Here is a 20,138-nt window from a genome sequence, read left to right on the forward strand (position 1 = left end):
TTAGAAGAATGAGAGGTGATCTCATTGAAACATAGAAGATTTGACAGGGTAGATGCTGAGAGATTGTTCCCTCTGGCTGGGGGAAGCTAAAACATGGGGCCACAGTCTCAGGATAAGGGGCCGTTCATTTAGGGCTGAGATGAGGGGAAATTACTTCACTCAAAACGGTTGTGAATCTTTGGAATTCTCTACGTCAGAGGGTTGTGGATGCTCCAACATTGAATACGTTTAAGGCTGGGATAGACAGATTTTTGTCTCTCGAGGAATCAAGGGATCCGGAGGGTAGGCGGGAAAATGGAGTTGAAGCCTAAGGTCAGCCATGATCGTATTGAATGGCGGAGCAGGCTCGATGGGCCAAATGGTCTACTCCTGCTCCTATTTCTCTTGTTCTTGTGTTTATTTTTAGTTCAAAGCAAGCGGTTAGGATTTGCAACGCATTGCCTGGTGGGGCAAGGAGACAGATTCAATAGTGGTTTTCAAAAGGGAATTGAATAAATATATGAAGGAAAGAAATTTGCGGACATATGGGGAAACACCAGTGGACTGTAGCTAATCGGTTGGTCTTTGAAAGGGTCAGGGAAAACCCAATGGGCCAAATAGCCTCCTTCTGTGCTGTACTACTCTATTATTCTATGTTAAGCGGCTCAAGAATCTCCTCTGTGAGACTTGAGTTAAGACTTGACCTGGGGCAGAACGCAACAGACGGACAGAGACACAAGATGATGAACAACAACTGGCTCAAAAAAAAGTTTCAGCGTCGCAATTCTGCAACAATGCTGCCCCTCCCTCCCCACATTTCAATATTTGTCCAGCTCTCCCCCCCCCAGCCTCGCTGTCTAATGGGCTGTCAAAGGTGTGAAGCAAACAGGCACAGTGCACAGACTGCGCTCAAATGCCTGATCTCAACACCAATCTGTTCCATTTAAACCAGGAGGCTTGGTTAATTTTCAGGACATCAACAATCAAACAAAGAGCTGATGATTCTTCCATGGTTAGGCAGTAAATGCTTTGCCCATTGTTGCACCCAGGCCAGCCAGTGTGCCAAGTTTATATCATGAGCCCAGTCCAAATGTTGGAGGTGTGACAGCTGGCGAATCCCCTGGGCTATGGAAAGGTGGAGGCTGGGTGCAAAATCAGCGCTTTCAAAAATCCATATATGACCACCTGACATTTGCTTAATACTGGTAAGGACCAAATCGGGCTTGGTTGTGAAGCCTTCTGCAGCCCAATAGGCTGCCAACACTCAAGTCGAGGACAACACTTGCGTCAGCTTTAGCTCAGATGGTAGCAGACTGGTCTAGGAATCACAAAATTCCGGGTTTAAGTCCCACTCCAGGCCGATGCTGAGGGGCTGCGGCACTGTCCGGGGCTGCGGCACCGTCGGGGGGCTGCGGCACCGTCGGGGGGCTGCGGCACCGTCGGGGGGCTGCGGCACCGTCGGGGGGCTGCGGCACCGTCGGGGGGCTGCGGCACCGTCGGGGGGCTGCGGCACCGTCGGGGGGCTGCGGCACCGTCGGGGGGCTGCGGCACCGTCGGGGGGCTGCGGCACCGTCGGGGGGCTGCGGCACCGTCGGGGGGCTGCGGCACCGTCGGGGGGTGCTGCACCGTCGGGGGGTGCTGCACCGTCGGGGGGTGCGGCACCGTCGGGGGGTGCGGCACTGTCCGGGGCTGCGGCACTGTCCGGGGCTGCGGCACTGTCGGGGGGTGCTGCACTGTCGGGGGGTGCTGCACTGTCCGGGGCTGCGGCACTGTCCGGGGCTGCGGCACTGTCGGGGGGTGCTGCACTGTCGGGGGGTGCTGCACTGTCGGGGGGTGCTGCACTGTCCGGGGCTGCGGCACTGTCCGGGGCTGCGGCACTGTCGGGGGGTGCTGCACTGTCGGGGGCTGCGGCACTGTCGGGGGGTGCTGCACTGTCCGGGGCTGCGGCACTGTCGGGGGGTGCTGCACTGTCGGGGGGTGCTGCACTGTCCGGGGCTGCGGCACTGTCGGGGGGTGCTGCACTGTCCGGGGCTGCGGCACTGTCGGGGGGTGCTGCACTGTCGGGGGCTGCGGCACTGTCGGGGGGTGCTGCACTCTCCGGGGCTGCGGCACTGTCGGGGGGTGCTGCACTGTCGGGGGGTGCTGCACTGTCCGGGGCTGCGGCACTGTCCGGGGGTGCTGCACTGTCGGGGGGTGCTGCACTGTCGGGGGGTGCTGCACTGTCCGGGGCTGCGGCACTGTCGGGGGGTGCTGCACTGTCGGGGGGTGCTGCACTGTCCGGGGCTGCGGCACTGTCGGGGGGTGCTGCACTCTCCGGGGCTGCGGCACTGTCGGGGGGTGCTGCACTGTCCGGGGGTGCTGCACTGTCGGGGGGTGCTGCACTGTCGGGGGGTGCTGCACTGTCCGGGGCTGCGGCACTGTCCGGGGCTGCGGCACTGTCGGGGGGTGCTGCACTGTCCGGGGCTGCGGCACTGTCGGGGGGTGCTGCACTGTCCGGGGCTGCGGCACTGTCGGGGGGTGCTGCACTGTCGGGGGGTGCTGCACTGTCGGGGGGTGCTGCACTGTCCGGGGCTGCGGCACTGTCCGGGGCTGCGGCACTGTCGGGGGGTGCTGCACTGTCCGGGGCTGCGGCACTGTCGGGGGGTGCTGCACTGTCGGGGGGTGCGGCACTGTCCGGGGCTGCGGCACTGTCGGGGGGTGCTGCACTGTCGGGGGTGCTGCACTGTCGGGGGGTGCTGCACTGTCGGGGGGTGCTGCACTGTCGGGGGGTGCTGCACTGTCGGGGGGTGCTGCACTGTCGGGGGGTGCTGCACTGTCGGGGGGTGCTGCACTCTCCGGGGCTGCGGCACTGTCGGGGGGTGCTGCACTGTCGGGGGGTGCTGCACTGTCGGGGGGTGCTGCACTGTCGGGGGCTGCGGCACTGTCGGGGGGTGCTGCACTGTCGGGGGCTGCGGCACTGTCGGGGGCTGCGGCACTGTCGGGGGGTGCTGCACTGTCGGGGGCTGCGGCACTGTCGGGGGGTGCTGCACTGTCGGGGGCTGCGGCACTGTCGGGGGGTGCTGCACTGTCGGGGGGTGCTGCACTGTCGGGGGCTGCGGCACTGTCGGGGGGTGCTGCACTGTCGGGGGCTGCGGCACTGTCGGGGGGTGCTGCACTGTCGGGGGGTGCTGTCGTTCAGATGAGACACTAAACTGAGGCGCCATCTGCCTGCTTGAGTCGATCTAAAAGATCCCATGGCAGTATTATTTCGAAGAGATGGGGAGTTCTCCCCAATGTCCTGGCCAATATTTATCCATCCAATCGACTGGACTAAAAAAAGATGATTTGGTCATTATCACATTGCTGTGTGTAAACTGGCTGCCACAGAATAACAGTGACCACACTTCAAAAGCCACTTCACTGGCTGTAAAACACTTGGAGACATCCAACAATCGTGAAAAGTGCTATATCAATGCAGGTCTTGCTTTCTTTCACATTTAAAGAAGAGCCCCTGGAACAAAATAACCATGACTGACACGACCGAGCTCCTGTAAAAGCTCGCATCGCTACCGGAGTGGGAAGAAAAACACTGAGAATAAAATAAAACTCAAATTCAGGAGATAAAATAAAGAGCTTGGATCGAATAGTTATGCAGCTAGTAAAGTTTGGCTGAAACTATTTGAAGTTGATTGATAGGATATCCCTCGTGACCGCTCCACTTCCAAGGAGTATCACAACCCATCAGGTTCACAAAACACTCTTTACCTTTTTCCAGTTCACTTTTAAATCATGTTTTGGCACCAAGTAAGCTAAATTTGTGGAATTAAGTGTAATGGCTTCCATTATTCATGCAGTATTTTCCAGTGCTTCCCTCAACCAGTAAACAAATTAAAACAGTTAGCAGCAAAACCGACCGCTCACAATGGAAATAAATTCACTCATGCCCGTCTGTGGTTCTGTGTTCCCGCACACTTGCAGTACACTATTAATTTTCTGTTACACCGACACTGTTCTCTGCCAAGGGCAGCCAGAATGTTCAGGGGCTAAAACTGTTCTCAGGAGCCTCAGTTGCGGAGTTGCCATGGGGGCCCAGCTCTGAGCGACCACTCAACCTCCCAGCAGCGCACTGAGGGATGTCAGAATAGGAGAGTACCGGCGTCTAATGTGGGCTGTGTTAGCAAACAGTGACAGGGTAGCGGGCGAGAGGAACTAGAGAGAGAGCAAGGGGCAGAGGAACAAGAGAGAGAGAGAGAGAGAGCGAGGGGCAGGGGAACTAGAGAGAGAGAGAGAGCGAGGGGCAGAGGAACTAGAGAGAGAGCGCGAGGGGCAGAGGAACTAGAGAGAGAGAGGGGCAGAGGAACTAGAGAGAGAGCGAGGGGCAGGGGAACTAGAGAGAGAGAGAGAGAGCGAGGGCCAGAGGAACTAGAGAGAGAGAGAGAGAGAGAGAGAGAGCAAGGGGCAGAGGAACTAGAGAGAGAGAGAGAGTGAGGGGCAGAGGGACGAGAGAGAGAGAGAGAGAGAGCGAGGGGCAGAGGAACTAGAGAGAGAGAGCGCGAGGGGCAGAGGAACTAGAGAGAGAGAGAGAGAGTGAGGGGCAGAGGGACTAGAGAGAGAGAGAGCGAGGGGCAGAGGAACTAGAGAGAGAGAGAGAGAGAGCGAGGGGCAGAGGAACTAGAAAGAGAGAGAGAGCGAGTGGCAGAGGGACTAGAGAGAGAGAGAGAGCGAGGGGCAGAGGAACTAGAGAGAGAGAGAGAGCGAGGGGCAGAGGAACTAGAGAGAGAGAGAGAGAGCGAGGGGCAGAGGAACTAGAGAGAGAGAGAGAGCGAGGGACAGAGGAGCTAGAGAGAGAGAGAGAGCGCGAGGGGCAGAGGAACTAGAGAGAGAGAGAGAGCGAGGGGCAGAGGAACTAGAGAGAGAGAGAGAGCGAGGGGCAGAGGAGCTAGAGAGAGAGAGCGAGGGGCAGAGGAACTAGAGAGAGAGAGAGAGAGAGAGAGCGAGGGGCAGAGGAACTAGAGAGAGAGAGAGAGTGAGAGGCAGAGGGACTAGAGAGAGAGAGAGAGAGAGAGAGCGAGGGGCAGAGGGACTAGAGAGAGAGAGAGAGAGCGCGAGGGGCAGAGGGACTAGAGAGAGAGAGAGAGAGAGAGAGAGCGAGGGGCAGAGGAGCTAGAGAGAGAGAGAGAGAGAGAGAGAGAGAGCGAGGGGCAGAGGAACTAGAGAGAGAGAGAGAGAGCGAGGGGCAGAGGGACTAGAAAGAGAGAGGGGCAGAGGAACTAGAGAGAGAGAGAGAGAGAGCGAGGGGCAGAGGAACTAGAGAGAGAGAGAGAGAGAGTGAGGGGCAGAGGGACTAGAGAGAGAGAGAGAGTGAGGGGCAGAGGAACTAGAGAGAGAGCGAGGCACTGAGGAGCTAGAGAGAGAGAGAGATAGGGGCAGAGGAACTAGAGAGAGAGAGAGAGATAGGGGCAGAGGAACTAGAGAGAGAGAGAGCGAGGGGCAGGGGAACTAGAGAGAGAGAGAGAGAGCGAGGGCCAGAGGAACTAGAGAGAGAGAGAGAGAGAGAGAGAGTGAGGGGCAGAGGAACTAGAGAGAGAGAGAGAGAGAGCGAGGGGCAGAGGAACTAGAGAGAGAGAGAGAGAGCGAGGGCCAGAGGAACTAGAGAGAGAGAGAGAGAGAGCGAGGGGCAGAGGAACTAGAGAGAGAGAGAGAGAGTGAGGGGCAGAGGGACTAGAGAGAGAGAGAGCGAGGGGCAGAGGAACTAGAGAGAGAGAGCGAGGGGCAGAGGAACTAGAGAGAGAGAGAGAGAGCGAGGGGCAGAGGAACTAGAGAGAGAGAGAGAGCGAGGGACAGAGGAACTAGAGAGAGAGAGAGAGCGAGGGGCAGAGGAACTAGAGAGAGAGAGAGAGCGAGGGGCAGAGGGACTAGAGAGAGAGAGCGAGGGGCAGAGGAGCTAGAGAGAGAGAGCGAGGGGCAGAGGAACTAGAGAGAGAGAGAGAGAGAGCGAGGGGCAGAGGAACTAGAGAGAGAGAGAGCGAGGGGCAGAGGAACTAGAGAGAGAGAGAGAGTGAGAGGCAGAGGGACTAGAGAGAGAGAGCGAGGGGCAGAGGAACTAGAGAGAGAGAGAGAGTGAGAGGCAGAGGGACTAGAGAGAGAGAGTGAGAGGCAGAGGGACTAGAGAGAGAGAGAGAGAGAGAGCGAGGGGCAGAGGGACTAGAGAGAGAGAGAGAGCGAGGGGCAGAGGGACTAGAGAGAGAGAGAGAGAGAGAGAGAGCGAGGGGCAGAGGAGCTAGAGAGAGAGAGAGAGAGAGAGAGAGCGAGGGGCAGAGGAACTAGAGAGAGAGAGAGAGAGAGCGAGGGGCAGAGGGACTAGAAAGAGAGAGGGGCAGAGGAACTAGAGAGAGAGAGCGAGGGGCAGAGGAACTAGAGAGAGAGAGAGAGCGAGGGGCAGAGGAACTAGAGAGAGAGAGAGAGCGAGGGGCAGAGGGACTAGAGAGAGAGAGAGAGCGAGGGGCAGAGGGACTAGAGAGAGAGAGAGAGCGAGTGGCAGAGGAACTAGAGAGAGAGAGCAAGGGGCAGAGGAACTAGAGAGAGAGAGAGAGAGAGAGCGAGGGGCAGAGGGACTAGAGAGAGAGAGAGAGAGCGAGGCACTGAGGAGCTAGAGAGAGAGAGAGATAGGGGCAGAGGAACTAGAGAGAGAGAGAGAGATAGGGGCAGAGGAACTAGAGAGAGAGAGAGAGATAGGGGCAGAGGAACTAGAGAGAGAGAGAGAGAGAGAGCAAGGGGCAGAGGAGCTAGAGAGAGAGAGCGAGAGAGAGAGAGCGAGAGGCAGAGGGACTAGAGAGAGAGAGAGAGAGAGAGAGAGCGAGGGGCAGAGGAACTAGAGAGAGAGAGAGAGAGCGAGGGGCAGAGGGACTAGAGAGAGAGAGAGAGAGAGAGCAAGGGGCAGAGGAGCTAGAGAGAGAGAGAGAGAGAGCGCGAGGGGCAGAGGAACTAGAGAGAGAGAGAGCGAGGGGCAGAGGAACTAGAGAGAGAGAGAGAGAGAGAGAGCGAGTGGCAGATGGACTAGAGAGAGAGAGAGAGAGAGCGAGCGAGGGGCAGAGGGACTAGAGAGAGAGAGAGAGAGAGAGCGAGGGGCAGAAGAACGAGAGAGAGAGAGAAAGCGAGGGGCAGAGGAACTAGAGAGAGAGAGCGAGGGGCAGAGGGACTAGAGAGAGAGAGAGAGAGAGTTAGGGGCAGAGGGACTAGAGAGAGAGAGAGCGCGAGTGGCAGAGGAACTAGAGAGAGACAGCGAGGGGCAGAGGAACTAGAGAGAGAGAGAGAGAGCGAGGGACAGAGGGACTAGAGAGAGAGAGAGAGCGAGGGGCAGAGGAACTAGAGAGAGAGAGAGAGAGAGCGAGGGGCAGAGGAACTAGAGAGAGAGAGAGAGAGAGCGAGGGACAGAGGGACTAGAGCGAGAGAGAGAGAGAGCGCGAGGGGCAGAGGAACTAGAGAGAGAGAGAGAGAGAGCGAGGGGCAGAGGAGCTAGAGAGAGAGAGAGAGAGAGCGAGGGGCAGAGGAACTAGAGAGAGAGAGAGAGAGAGCGAGGGGCAGAGGAACTAGAGAGAGAGAGAGAGAGAGAGAGAGCGAGCGAGGCAGAGGAACTAGAGAGAGAGAGAGAGAGAGAGAGAGCGAGCGAGGGGCAGAGGAACTAGAGAGAGAGAGAGAGCGAGGGGCAGAGGAACTAGAGAGAGAGAGAGAGAGAGAGCGAGGGGCAGAGGAGCTAGAGAGAGAGAGAGAGAGAGAGAGCGAGGGGCAGAGGAGCTAGAGAGAGAGAGAGAGAGAGCGAGGGGCAGAGGAACTAGAGAGAGAGAGAGCGAGGGGCAGAGGGACTAGAGAGAGAGAGAGAGAGAGAGCGAGCGAGGGGCAGAGGAACTAGAGAGAGAGAGAGAGCGAGGGGCAGAGGGACTAGAGAGAGAGAGAGAGAGAGAGAGAGAGAGAGGGGCAGAGGAACTAGAGAGAGAGAGAGAGAGAGAGAGAGAGAGAGAGAGAGCGAGCGAGGGGCAGAGGAACTAGAGAGAGAGAGAGAGCGAGGGGCAGAGGAACTAGAGAGAGAGAGAGAGAGAGCGAGGGGCAGAGGAGCTAGAGAGAGAGAGAGAGCGAGGGGCAGAGGAGCTAGAGAGAGAGAGAGCGAGCGCGAGGGGCAGGGGAACTAGAGAGAGAGAGAGAGAGAGAGAGAGCAAGCGAGGGGCAGAGGAACTAGAGAGAGAGAGAGAGAGCGCGAGGGGCAGGGGAACTAGAGAGAGAGAGAGAGAGAGAGAGAGCGAGCGAGGGGCAGAGGAGCTAGAGAGAGAGAGAGAGTGAGGGGCAGAGGGACTAGAGAGAGAGAGAGAGAGAGAGAGAGTGAGGGGCAGAGGAACTAGAGAGAGAGAGAGAGAGAGAGAGCGAGCGAGGGGCAGAGGAGCTAGAGAGAGAGAGAGAGTGAGGGGCAGAGGGACTAGAGAGAGAGAGAGAGAGAGAGTGAGGGGCAGAGGAACTAGAGAGAGGGGGGCAGTAGAAGAGAGAGAGGGGGGCAGTAGAAGAGAGAGAGGGGGGCAGTAGAAGAGAGAGAGGGGGGCAGTAGAAGAGAGAGAGGGGGCAGTAGAAGAGAGAGAGGGGGGCAGTAGAAGAGAGAGAGGGGGGCAGTAGAAGAGAGAGAGGGGGGGCAGTAGAAGAGAGAGAGGGGGGGCAGTAGAAGAGAGAGAGGGGGGCAGTAGAAGAGAGAGAGGGGGGGCAGTAGAAGAGAGAGAGGGGGGCAGTAGAAGAGAGAGAGGGGGGGCAGTAGAAGAGAGAGGGGGGGCAGTAGAAGAGAGAGGGGGGGCAGTAGAAGAGAGAGAGGGGGCAGTGGAAGAGAGAGAGGGGGCAGTAGAAGAGAGAGAGGGGGGCAGTAGAAGAGAGAGAGGGGGGCAGTAGAAGAGAGAGAGGGGGGCAGTAGAAGAGAGAGAGGGGGGCAGTAGAAGAGAGAGAGGGGGGCAGTAGAAGAGAGAGAGGGGGGCAGTAGAAGAGAGAGAGGGGGGCAGTAGAAGAGAGAGAGGGGGGCAGTAGAAGAGAGAGAGGGGGGCAGTAGAAGAGAGAGAGGGGGGCAGTAGAAGAGAGGGGGGCAGTAGAAGAGAGAGAGGGGGGCAGTAGAAGAGAGAGAGGGGGGCAGTAGAAGAGAGAGAGGGGGGCAGTAGAAGAGAGAGAGGGGGGCAGTAGAAGAGAGAGAGGGGGGCAGTAGAAGAGAGAGAGGGGGGCAGTAGAAGAGAGAGAGGGGGGCAGTAGAAGAGAGAGAGGGGGGCAGTAGAAGAGAGAGAGGGGGGCAGTAGAAGAGAGAGAGGGGGGCAGTAGAAGAGAGAGAGGGGGGGGACAGAGGAAGCTTAAGATAAGATACCATATTAGCAAATAAAAGAGCAAGTAAATCTCAAAGGTAAAGTTGCTGAAAGTCAATAAAAGGCACCAAACCTTAATAAAGGAAAAAAATCAGTGCAGTTACACAGAAGAAAATTTAAATGTGATTAAGCAGCATGAAGATGGACTAGAAAAACAAATGAAATTAATAGTCAAAAATGGGGAAGATCAAATTAAATAGCGACAAGATTCAGAAGGAAAGTACCAAATGTGGCGGGTCAAACAAATCAAATTATAAACAGGAAAGATAAAGGAAAGAAAATTAACAAGAGCTCGAAATACACAAGAAAATCATAAAAGCAAAACATACTAAGGTATGCAAATTCTACATTGTACAGAAAGGAACAAACTTCATGCGGTGAGAAAGAAGGAGACAAATTACAACATCAACGCAAAAACTGAGTCAAACAAAACTGAAAATAAAAGGTGTTAAGACAGAGGCTCGAACTTTGGCAATACAGAGGACAATCGAACAAAATGATCAAGTGACAGGTAGGCTTGATTTCAAATGCAAAAAACTGTAACAAAAAATAGCCAGGAATAAACAAAAAAAACAAAAACAATGATTCATTGAAAATCACAGGTAGGCTGTGTTAAATAAAGGAGCCCCCTCCAGAAAACTTCTGCAAAACAGGTTAAAAACCCAGTTCAAGCCAAAACAAAACTCCCCAGAAAAATAGATAATGGCAACAAGCAAATAAAGGAAAACACACCTAAGAGACAGAAACAACAGACAAGATGGAAAAACAATGGTAAACTACAGCCAAGAGACTGATAGAAAAAAAGACACAACAATTGAAAATAAGATAAGGGAAGGGGAAATACTGAAAGGAAACAGCAGAACCATACAAACAAAGAAAAACTTGTTAAACAGCAACGTAAACAGATAAAAGGGAATAGTTCAGACTCGAAAAGAAAACCAAATAAATACAAGATGACTGCAAACACAAACTCAATCTAAAGTCGCAGGAACAGACAACAACTGAAAAGAGAGTAGATTAAATGAAACAGATAAAAGAAATGAAGAGATAGCATAGAAGAAATGCAAATAAGGAATCCTAGAAGGGTTTTGGAGGGGGCGCGGGGGGCGGGGAAGCTTTCTAAACATAAATACTGGGGCAAAGGCAAAGATGGCATTTAAGGAAGGTACAACCGCCCGGGAGAGAACATCCCTCTCACGGGGTCGGATTGGAAATAGCTGGGACCTTGCAACTCCTCCACAAGAAACAACTACAACCCTAAGCTGTGAAGTGTGTCTCAGGGTTACGAAGATGTTTTAAATGGTTCTTTTTCACATGCCCACACTCGTGCCCTTTGCTGTCCCCTCCTCACTCAAAACGGGAAAACAGGTGGGCTACACTCCCCACACATCGCTCGCTCAAAGACCCCCAGAACCTGCTGATTTCAACCAATGCACCTGATTGCCATAAAACCCAAACATTTCCCGTTGAACTTTGAAACAATTGTTAAGAAGGATCGTTCCATAACAACATTAGGGCTCCAACGCCAAACAGGACAAAACTTTTTTTTGCCATATTTCGTTGGCAGGGTTACAGGTACTGCCAAAGGAGTAACTTACACATACGAAAATACAACACAGAGACCTGAAACTAAGCTAACTAAAACAAAACATAATAACAAGGATTCAGGTCTGAGCAACTACTCAGTAATCATTAGGTTTTAAAACATTAATGGATAACTTATTAATTTCAACGCATTTATTTCAAAATAACTTAGCCTCCAAAGTTACATGAAAAGAAAAAGTTTGAAGAAAGCATTAGGCACATTTCTTGAAACATTTACCATATCAAATAATTATTAGGAAGCTTGAGTAGGCTGTACACATTTTTTGGATTATGGACACAGAAACCAAAAGTCTTTAAAGAAAAATCATACTTACTTTCCGCATTTGCCTGTCCCAGAGTGAGCGAGGTGCAGACAACTAGTAAGCCCCAATACAAGGTCACGGTCTTTGTTCTACACTTCATTCCCATTTGGGGAACGCAAGAAAACATACCGACTGTCTCCACCAGCAAAACGACACACAGAAAACAAAACAAAACAATCCTCAGGCCCCCCTCCCCACCCACCCACCCAAAAATATATATAGATGGACCAGAAAAAGAAAATCTCAGGAAAATCTTCTGGAATTTGATTTTTTTTTTAAAAGAAAAATTAGGGGTGAGGAAGGCTGGGGGGGGGCTGGGGAAGGTGTGGGGGGAATGGGAAGGGGAGACTTTAAATTAAGAGGATACAAAGGGAGCGGGGGGGGAAAAAAAGCAACTGTTGCAAATTGAAAATGTTTCCTTCCCTCTTCTCTCTCTCTCTTGTTACAGTGTCTCCCTCTCTCTGCTTTTCCTTGGGGGTTTTTGTTTCAACCTTGTCTGTGTTTCATTGTGAAATTTAGCGAACACCAGTTCTCGTGGAACTCTCCATCCTCGGGCTCCATTCCCTTAAATAAAAATAGAAGAGGGGAGGAGGGGGGGAAGGAAAAAATAAATAGAGAGAAAAACGTCGGGGGAAAAACAAAACCCTTTTTGCACCAATGGGTGATTTTCTTCTCTCCCCCCCCTCTCTCTCTCTCTCTCACACAAACAAAAAACACAATTTAAGGAAACATTTTCTCTCACCAATTATTTTTTTTTTGGTCTTTTGTTTGTTTTTCTTTTAAAAAAAACAGGATTTATTTTTTTTCTCTCTCTCTTAACCACCCCCCCCCCTCTCTCCCTCCCTCCTCCCCTTCTCCTTTCTGTTGTTTGTTGGGAGCCTGGGAAGGAGAGAGAGAGACACAGAGGAGGAGATGGGGGGAGGAGAGGGAGGGAGAGGAAAGGAAAAGCGTGGCGCGTTGGGATTTTTCCAGGACAAGAGACGAAAATGGGGAGAAAACAGGAGGAGGGGGGATTAAACACAAAAAAAAAGGTGCAAAGTCGGCTTCTCTCCCTCTCTCTCTCCCCCCACCCCAAACACACACACACACACGAAATGAGCAGCTCTCTGCGGTGTCCCCCAAACTGCAGGGTCCCTGGGGCTGTCCTGGGGGTCTCCGGGAGGAGAGGGTTGAAGGGGGTCCCGAGGCTTGTCTCTCTGTCTCTCTCTCTCTGTCTCTCTCGGTGGCTGCAGGTCCGCCCGCCGTCTCTCTGACTCAGGCTCCGAGCTTCTCGCTGGTAAACAAGAGCCTCAGCCTGAGTCAGAGAGAGAGAGAGAGAGAGAGCAGCCAGCGCAACCCGTCCTGGAGTATCGGAGCTGGACTGCGGGGAGGAGGAGGAGGACCAGGCGCCAGCTCGGCTTGTGCAGGGGACGGGGGGGAGTTTTGGGGGGGAGGGGGGGGAGTTTTGGGGGGGAGGGGGGGGAGTTTTGGGGGGGAGGGGGGGGAGTTTTGGGGGGGAGGGGGGGAGTTTTGGGGGGGAGGGGGGGGAGTTTTGGGGGGGGGAGGGGGGGAGAGTTTGGGGGGGGGGGGAGGGGGGAGAGTTTGGGGGGGGGAGGGGGGGAGAGTTTGGGGGGGGAGGGGGGGAGAGTTTGGGGGGGGAGGGGGGAGAGTTTGGGGGGGGAGGGGGGGAGAGTTTGGGGGGGGAGGGGGGAGAGTTTGGGGGGGGGAGGGGGGAGAGTTTGGGGGGGGGAGGGGGGGAGAGTTTGGGGGGGGGAGGGGGGGAGAGTTTGGGGGGGGGAGGGGGGGAGAGTTTGGGGGGGGGAGGGGGGGAGAGTTTGGGGGGGGGAGGGGGGGAGAGTTTGGGGGGGGGAGGGGGGGAGAGTTTGGGGGGGAGGGGGGAGTGTTTGGGGGGGGAGGGGGGAGTGTTTGGGGGGGGAGGGGGGAGAGTTTGGGGGGGAGGGGGGAGAGTTTGGGGGGTAGGGGGGAGAGTTTGGGGGGTAGGGGGGAGAGTTTGGGGGGGGAGGGGGGAGAGTTTGTGGGGGGAGGGGGGAGAGTTTGTGGGGGGAGGGGGGAGAGTTTGTGGGGGGGGGAGAGTTTGGGGGGAGGGGGGGGAGAGTTTGGGGGGAGGGGGGGAGAGTTTGGGGGGAGGGGGGGGAGAGTTTGGGGGGAGGGGGGGAGAGTTTGGGGGGAGGGGGGGAGAGTTTGGGGGGAGGGGGGGAGAGTTTGGGGGGAGGGGGGGAGAGTTTGGGGGAGGGGGGGAGAGTTTGGGGAGGGGGGAGAGTTTGGGCGGGGAGAGTTTGGGGAGGGGGGAGAGTTTGGGTGGGGGGGAGAGTTTGGGGGGGAGAGGGAGAAGGGGGAGAGTTTGGGGAGGGGGGAGAGTTTGGAGAGGGGGGAGAGTTTGGGCGGGGAGAGTTTGGGGAGGGGGGAGAGTTTGGGTGGGGGGGAGAGTTTGGGGGGGGAGAGGGAGAAGGGGGAGAGTTTGGGGAGGGGGGAGAGTTTGGAGAGGGGGGAGAGTTTGGGGAGGGGGGTTAGGGGGATAACAGATCCCCGCAGGAGTTGCAGGCAAGACAAGATCTCACAGGAGCACATGGGGGTTTTGGGTGGGGGGGGGAATCTCACGGGAATACAAAATACTAGACGGGGGGGGGGTCGCACGAATGCGTAAAAAAACCCACCAGAAACAAAGCAGACAAGATCCCACGGGAAATGGGAGACCAGACAGATCCCACACTCCCCAAAAAAAAATGCGGAGATCCCCGCAGAAATGCAGGCAGATCCCACCAGAAGTACAGGCAGATCCCACCAGAAATACAGGCAGATCCCATCAGAAATACAGGCAGAGATCCCACCAGAAATACAGACAGAGATCCCGCAGAAATACAGACAGATCCCACAGAAATACAGGCGGAGATCCCGCAGAGATACAAAATATAGACAGAGATCCCACAGAAATGCAGAGATCCGACAGAAATACAGTGAGATCCCACAGAAATACAGGCAGAGATCCCACAGAAATAGAGACAGAGATCCTGCAGAAATAAAATAAAAACAGACAGGGGTCCCACAAAAATACAGGCAGAAATGCCACAGAAATCTCACAGAAATACAAAATACAGACAGAGATCCCATAGAAATACAAAATACAGACAGAGATCCCATAGAAATACAGGCAGAGATCCCACAGAAATACAGACAAATCCCACAGAAATACAGGCAGAGATCTCACAGAAATACAGACGGAGATCCCGCAGAAATACAGACAGATCCCACAGAAATACAGGTGGAGATCCCGCAGAAATAGAGACAGAGATCCCACAGAAATGCAGAGATCCCACAGAAATACAGTGAGATCCCACTGAAATACAGGCAGAGATCCCGCAGAAATAAAAAAAAACCAGACAGGGGTCCCACAGAAATACAGGCAGATCATACAGAAATACAGACAGAAATGCCACAGAAACACACAGGGATCTCACAGGAATACAAAATATAGACAGAGATCACGCAGAAATACAGATAGAGATCCCAGAGAAATACAAAATACGGATAGAGGTCCCACAGAAATACAGGAAGAGATTCCACAGAAAAACAGACAGAAACCGAACAGAAAAACAAAATAAATAAAGAGATCCCACAGAAATGCAGGCAGAGATCCCACATAAATACAGACAGGGATCCCACAGAAATACAGACAGAAATGACACAGAAATACAGAAAGAGATCTCACAGAAATACAAAATACAGACATGAATCCCACAAAAATACATAGAGATCTCACAGAAATACAGACAGATATCCCACAGAAGTGCAGACAGAGATTCCACTGATAAAAAGGGAGATCCCACAGAAATACAAACAGAGATCGCACGGAAATACAGAAATCCCACAGATATAAAAACAGAAATCGCACAGAAATACAGACAGAGATCCCACAGAAATACAAAGAGCCCACAGAAATACAGACAGAGGTCCCACAGAAACACAGACAGAGATCTCACAGATTTGCAAGATACAGGCAGGGATCTCAGAAATACAGACAGAGGTCCCACAGAAATATAGACAGATCCCAAAGAAATACAGACTGGGATCTCACAGAAATACAAAATACAGGCAGCGGTCCCACAAAAATACAGTCAGAGACCCCACATAAATACAGACAGAGGTCTCACAGAAATACAGACAGAGATCCAATGGAAATACACACAGGGATCCCATATAAATATAATATACAGAAAAGATCCCACAAATATACAGGCAGAGATCCGACAAAAATAAAGACAGAGATCCCACAGAAATTCAGAATATAGACAGAGGTCCCACAGAAATACAAAATACGGACAGAGGTTCCACAGAAATATAGACAGAGATCCCACAGAAATACAGGCTGGGATCTCACAGAAATACAAAATACAGGAAGAGATCCCACCAAAATACAGATAGAGATCCCACAGAAATACAGACAGAGATCCCACAGAAATACAGACAGGGATCCCACAGAAATACAGACAGGGATCCCACAGAAATACAGACCGAGATCTCACAGAAATACAAAATACAGGCAGAGATCCCACCGAAATACAGATAGAGATCCCACAGAAATACAGACAGAGATCCCACAGAAATACAGACAGAGATCCCACCGAAATACAGACAGAAATCCCACAAAAATAAAGACAGAGATCCCACAGAAATACAAAATACAGACAGAGATCCCACAGAAATACAGACAGGGATTCCATAGAAATACAAAATACAGATAGAGATCCCACGGAAATATAAAATACAGACAGAGGTCCCACAGAAATACAGACAGGGATCACTCGGAAATACAAAATACAGACAGAGATCCCACAGAAATACAAAATACAGACCGAGATCCAACAGAAATACAGACAGGGATTCCATAGAAATATAAAATACAGACAGAGATGCCCCGGAAATACAAAATACAGGCAGAGATCCCACAGAAATAGAGAAGCAATCCCACAGAAAAATAGACAGAGATCCCACAGAAATACAGACAGAGATCCTACAGAACTACACACAGGGATCCCACAGAAATATTATATACAGAAAAGATCCCACAAATATACAGGCAGAGATCTGACAAAAATAAAGACAGAGGTCCCACAGAAATTCAAAATATAGACAGAGGTCCCACAGAAATATAGACAGAGATCCCACAGAAATACAGACAGATATCCCACAGAAATAGAGACAGGGATCCCACAGAAATACAAAATACAGATAGAGTTCCCATGGAAATACAAAATACAGACAGAGATCCCACAGAAATACAGACAGGGATCCCACAGAAATACAGACAGAGGTCTCAAAGAAATACAGACAGAGATCCAACAGAACTACATACAGGGATCCCAAAGCAATATAATATACAGACAGAGATCCCACAGATATACAGACAGAGATCCGACAGAAATAAAGACAGAGATCCCACAGAAATTTAAAATATAGACCGAGGTCCCACAGAAATAGAGACAGAGATCTCATAGAAATACAGTCAGAGATCGCACAGAAATACAAAATACAGACAGAGATCCCAAAGTAATACAGGCAGGGTTCGCACAGGAGTACAGACAGAGATCCCACAGAAACGCAAAATACAGACAGCAATCCCACAGAAATACAGACAGAGATCCTACAGAAAGAGAAAATACAGACAAATATACCACAGAAATACGAAAAGTGATCCAACAGAAAAACAGACAGCGATCCCACAGAAATAAAAAATATACACCGAGATCCCAAAGAAATACAAACAGGCTTCGCAGTAAGATACAAAATAAAGAGAGAGATCCCACAGAAATAGAGACAGAGATCCCACCTGAGAAAAGAGACAGAAATCTCACAGAAACACAGACAGATATCCCTCAGAAATACAAAAAACAGACAAGATATCCCACAGAAATACAGACTGGGATCTCACAGAAGTACAAAATACAGAGATATCCCACAGAAATACAGGCAAAAGTACAAACAGGGTTCACAGAGAAATACAGGCAGAGATCTCACAGAAATACAAAAAACAGACAGGGTTTCCACAGAAATACAGGCAGAGATCCCACAGAAATACAAAATGCAGATAGAGATCCCATGGAAATACAAAATACAGACAGCGATCCCGCAGAGATACCACAGAAATAAAGGCAGAGATACCACAGAAATACAGACAGAGATCCCACAGAACTACAAAATACAGACAGGGATCCCATGGAAATAGGGACAGCAATCCCACAGAAAAACAGACATAGATACCACATAAATACAGACAGAGATCTCACAGAAATACAGACAGGGTCCCACAGAAATACAAAATAAAGATAGAGATCCCACAGAAGTACAGACAGAGATTCCACAGAAATGCAAAATATAGACAGAGATCACACAGAAATACAGACAGAGATGCCAAACAAATACAGACAGATCCCATAGAAATACAAAATACAGACAGCTTTCCCACAGAAATACAAACAGAGAACCGACAGAAATACAAACATCGACAAAGATCCAACAGAAATACAAACGGAGATCCCATAGGAATAAAAAAATAGACTGAGATCCCAAAGTAATACAGGCAGTGTTCACATAGAAATGCAGATAGAGATCCCCAGAAAGGCAGACAGAGATCCCACAGAAATACAAAATACAGGCACAGATTCCAAAGAAATGCAAACAGAGATCCGACAGAAATACACTCAACGATCCCACAGAAATAAAAAATATAGACAGAGATCCCACAGAAATGCAAAGCACAGACAGGTATCCCACAGAAATACAGACAGATATCCCACAGAAATACAGACAGGGATCCCAAACAAATACAGAATACAGATAGAGTTCCTACGGAAATATAAAATACAGACAGAGATCCTACAGAACTACAGACAGTGGTCCCACAGAAATACAAGATACGGGCAGAGATCCCACAGAAATACAGTCAGAAATCCAACAGAAATATAGACAGAGATCCCACAGAAATGCAAAGAACAGACAGGGATCCCACAGAAATACAGACTGTGGTCCCACAGGAATACAATAAATGCACAGAGATCCCACAGAAATACAAAATACAACAGAGATCCCACAGAAATACAGACAGAAATACAAACAGGGTTCACAGAGAAATACAGTCAGAGATCCCATAGAAATACAAAATACAGACAGAGATCCAACAGAAATAAAGACAGATCCCACAGAAATACAGACAGATATCCAACAGAAATACAGACAACGATCCCACACAAATACAAAATACAGACAGGGATCTCACAGAAATAGAGACAGCGATCCCACAGAAAAACAGACAAGAGATCCAACAGAAATAGAGACTGATGTCCCACAAAAATACAAAATGTTGACAGAGATCCTAAAGTAATACAGACAGAGATCCCACAGAAATACAAAATACGGACAGAGATCCCATAGAAACACCGATAGAGATCCCATAGAAATACAGGCAGAGCTCCCACAGAAATACAGGCAGAGATACCACAGAAACACACAGGGATTTCAGAGGAACACAAAATACAGACAGTGATCCACAGAAATACAAAAAATAGATGGAGATCTCACAGGAATACAGAGATCCCGCGGAAATACAGACAGAACCAATAGAAATACAGTCGGAGGTCCCACAGAAATACAAAATGCAGACAGAGATCCCACAGAAATACAGACAGAGGCCCCACAGAAATACAAAATATAGACAGAGATCCCAAAGTAATACAGGTAGGGTTCGCACAGAAATATAGACAGGGCTCCCACAGAGCATCAGGCTGGGATTCCACAAAATACAGACAGAGATCCCATAGAAATACAGACAGAGGTCCCACAGATATACAGACAGAGGTGCAACAGAAAAACGAAAAACAGACAGAGATCCCACAGAGATACAGACAGAAATCTCAAAGAAATACAGACAGAGATCCCACAGAGATACAGACAGAAATCTCAAAGAAATACAGACAGAAATCTCAAAGAAGTACGAACTGAGATCCGACAGAAATACAAAATATAGACAGAGATCCCACAGAAATACAGACAGAGGTCCCAAAGAAATACAAAATACAGACAGAGATCCCACAGAAATGCAGACAGGGTCCCACAGAAATACAAAATACAGGCAGAGATCCCACATAAATACAAACCGAGATCCCACAGAAATACAAAATACAGACAGAGATTCCAAAGAGGTACAAACAGGGTTCGCACAGAAATACAGACAGCGATCCCACCAAAATAAAGACAGAGATACCACAGATATGCAGACAGATCCCACGGAAATACAGGCAGAGATACCACAGAAACACACAGGGATTTCACATGAATACAAAATACAGTCAGCGATCCACATAAATACAAAAAACAGGCAGAGATCTCACAGGAATACAGAGATCCCAAAAAATACAGACTGAGATCCCATTCAAATACAGAGATCCCATGGAAATACAGACAGATCCCACAGAAATACAGACAGATCCCACAGAAATACAGACAGAGATTTCACAGGAATACAGACAGAAATCAAACAGAAATACAAAAAAAGACAGAGATCCCACAGAAATACAGACAGGAATCCCACAGAAATACAGACTGGGATCTCACAGAATTACCAAATACGGACAGAGATCCCACAGAAATACAGAGAGAGATCCTCACAGAAATACAAAATACAGGTAGTGATGCCACAGAACAACAGACAGGGTTCTCACAGAATTACAGGCAGAAATCCCACAGAAATACAGACAGGCATCCCACAGTAATACAGACAGCGATCCACAGAAATACAGACAAAGATCCCAGAAAAATACAGAGACCCCACAGAAATACAGACAGAGGTCCCACAGATATACAGGCAGAGATCCCACAGAAATACAGACAGAAATCCACAGAAATA

General features: G+C 50.8%; 1 protein-coding gene across 1 annotated transcript in view; it reads right to left on the minus strand.

Moving 5' to 3' along the window:
• Positions 1–11,609, minus strand: part of igf1ra (insulin-like growth factor 1a receptor) — a 228,607-nt gene extending 216,998 nt beyond the window's left edge. The window contains exon 1 of the mRNA XM_078532356.1: positions 11,255–11,609. Within this exon, the coding sequence (XP_078388482.1) occupies positions 11,255–11,369 (115 nt within the window). The 5' untranslated portion in view covers positions 11,370–11,609. The remainder of the gene's footprint in view (positions 1–11,254) is intronic.
• Between the last annotated feature and the right edge of the window lie 8,529 nt (positions 11,610–20,138).

This window comes from Cetorhinus maximus, chromosome 30, assembly GCF_964194155.1.
Source record: "Cetorhinus maximus chromosome 30, sCetMax3.hap1.1, whole genome shotgun sequence".
Lineage (NCBI taxonomy): Eukaryota > Metazoa > Chordata > Chondrichthyes > Lamniformes > Cetorhinidae > Cetorhinus > Cetorhinus maximus.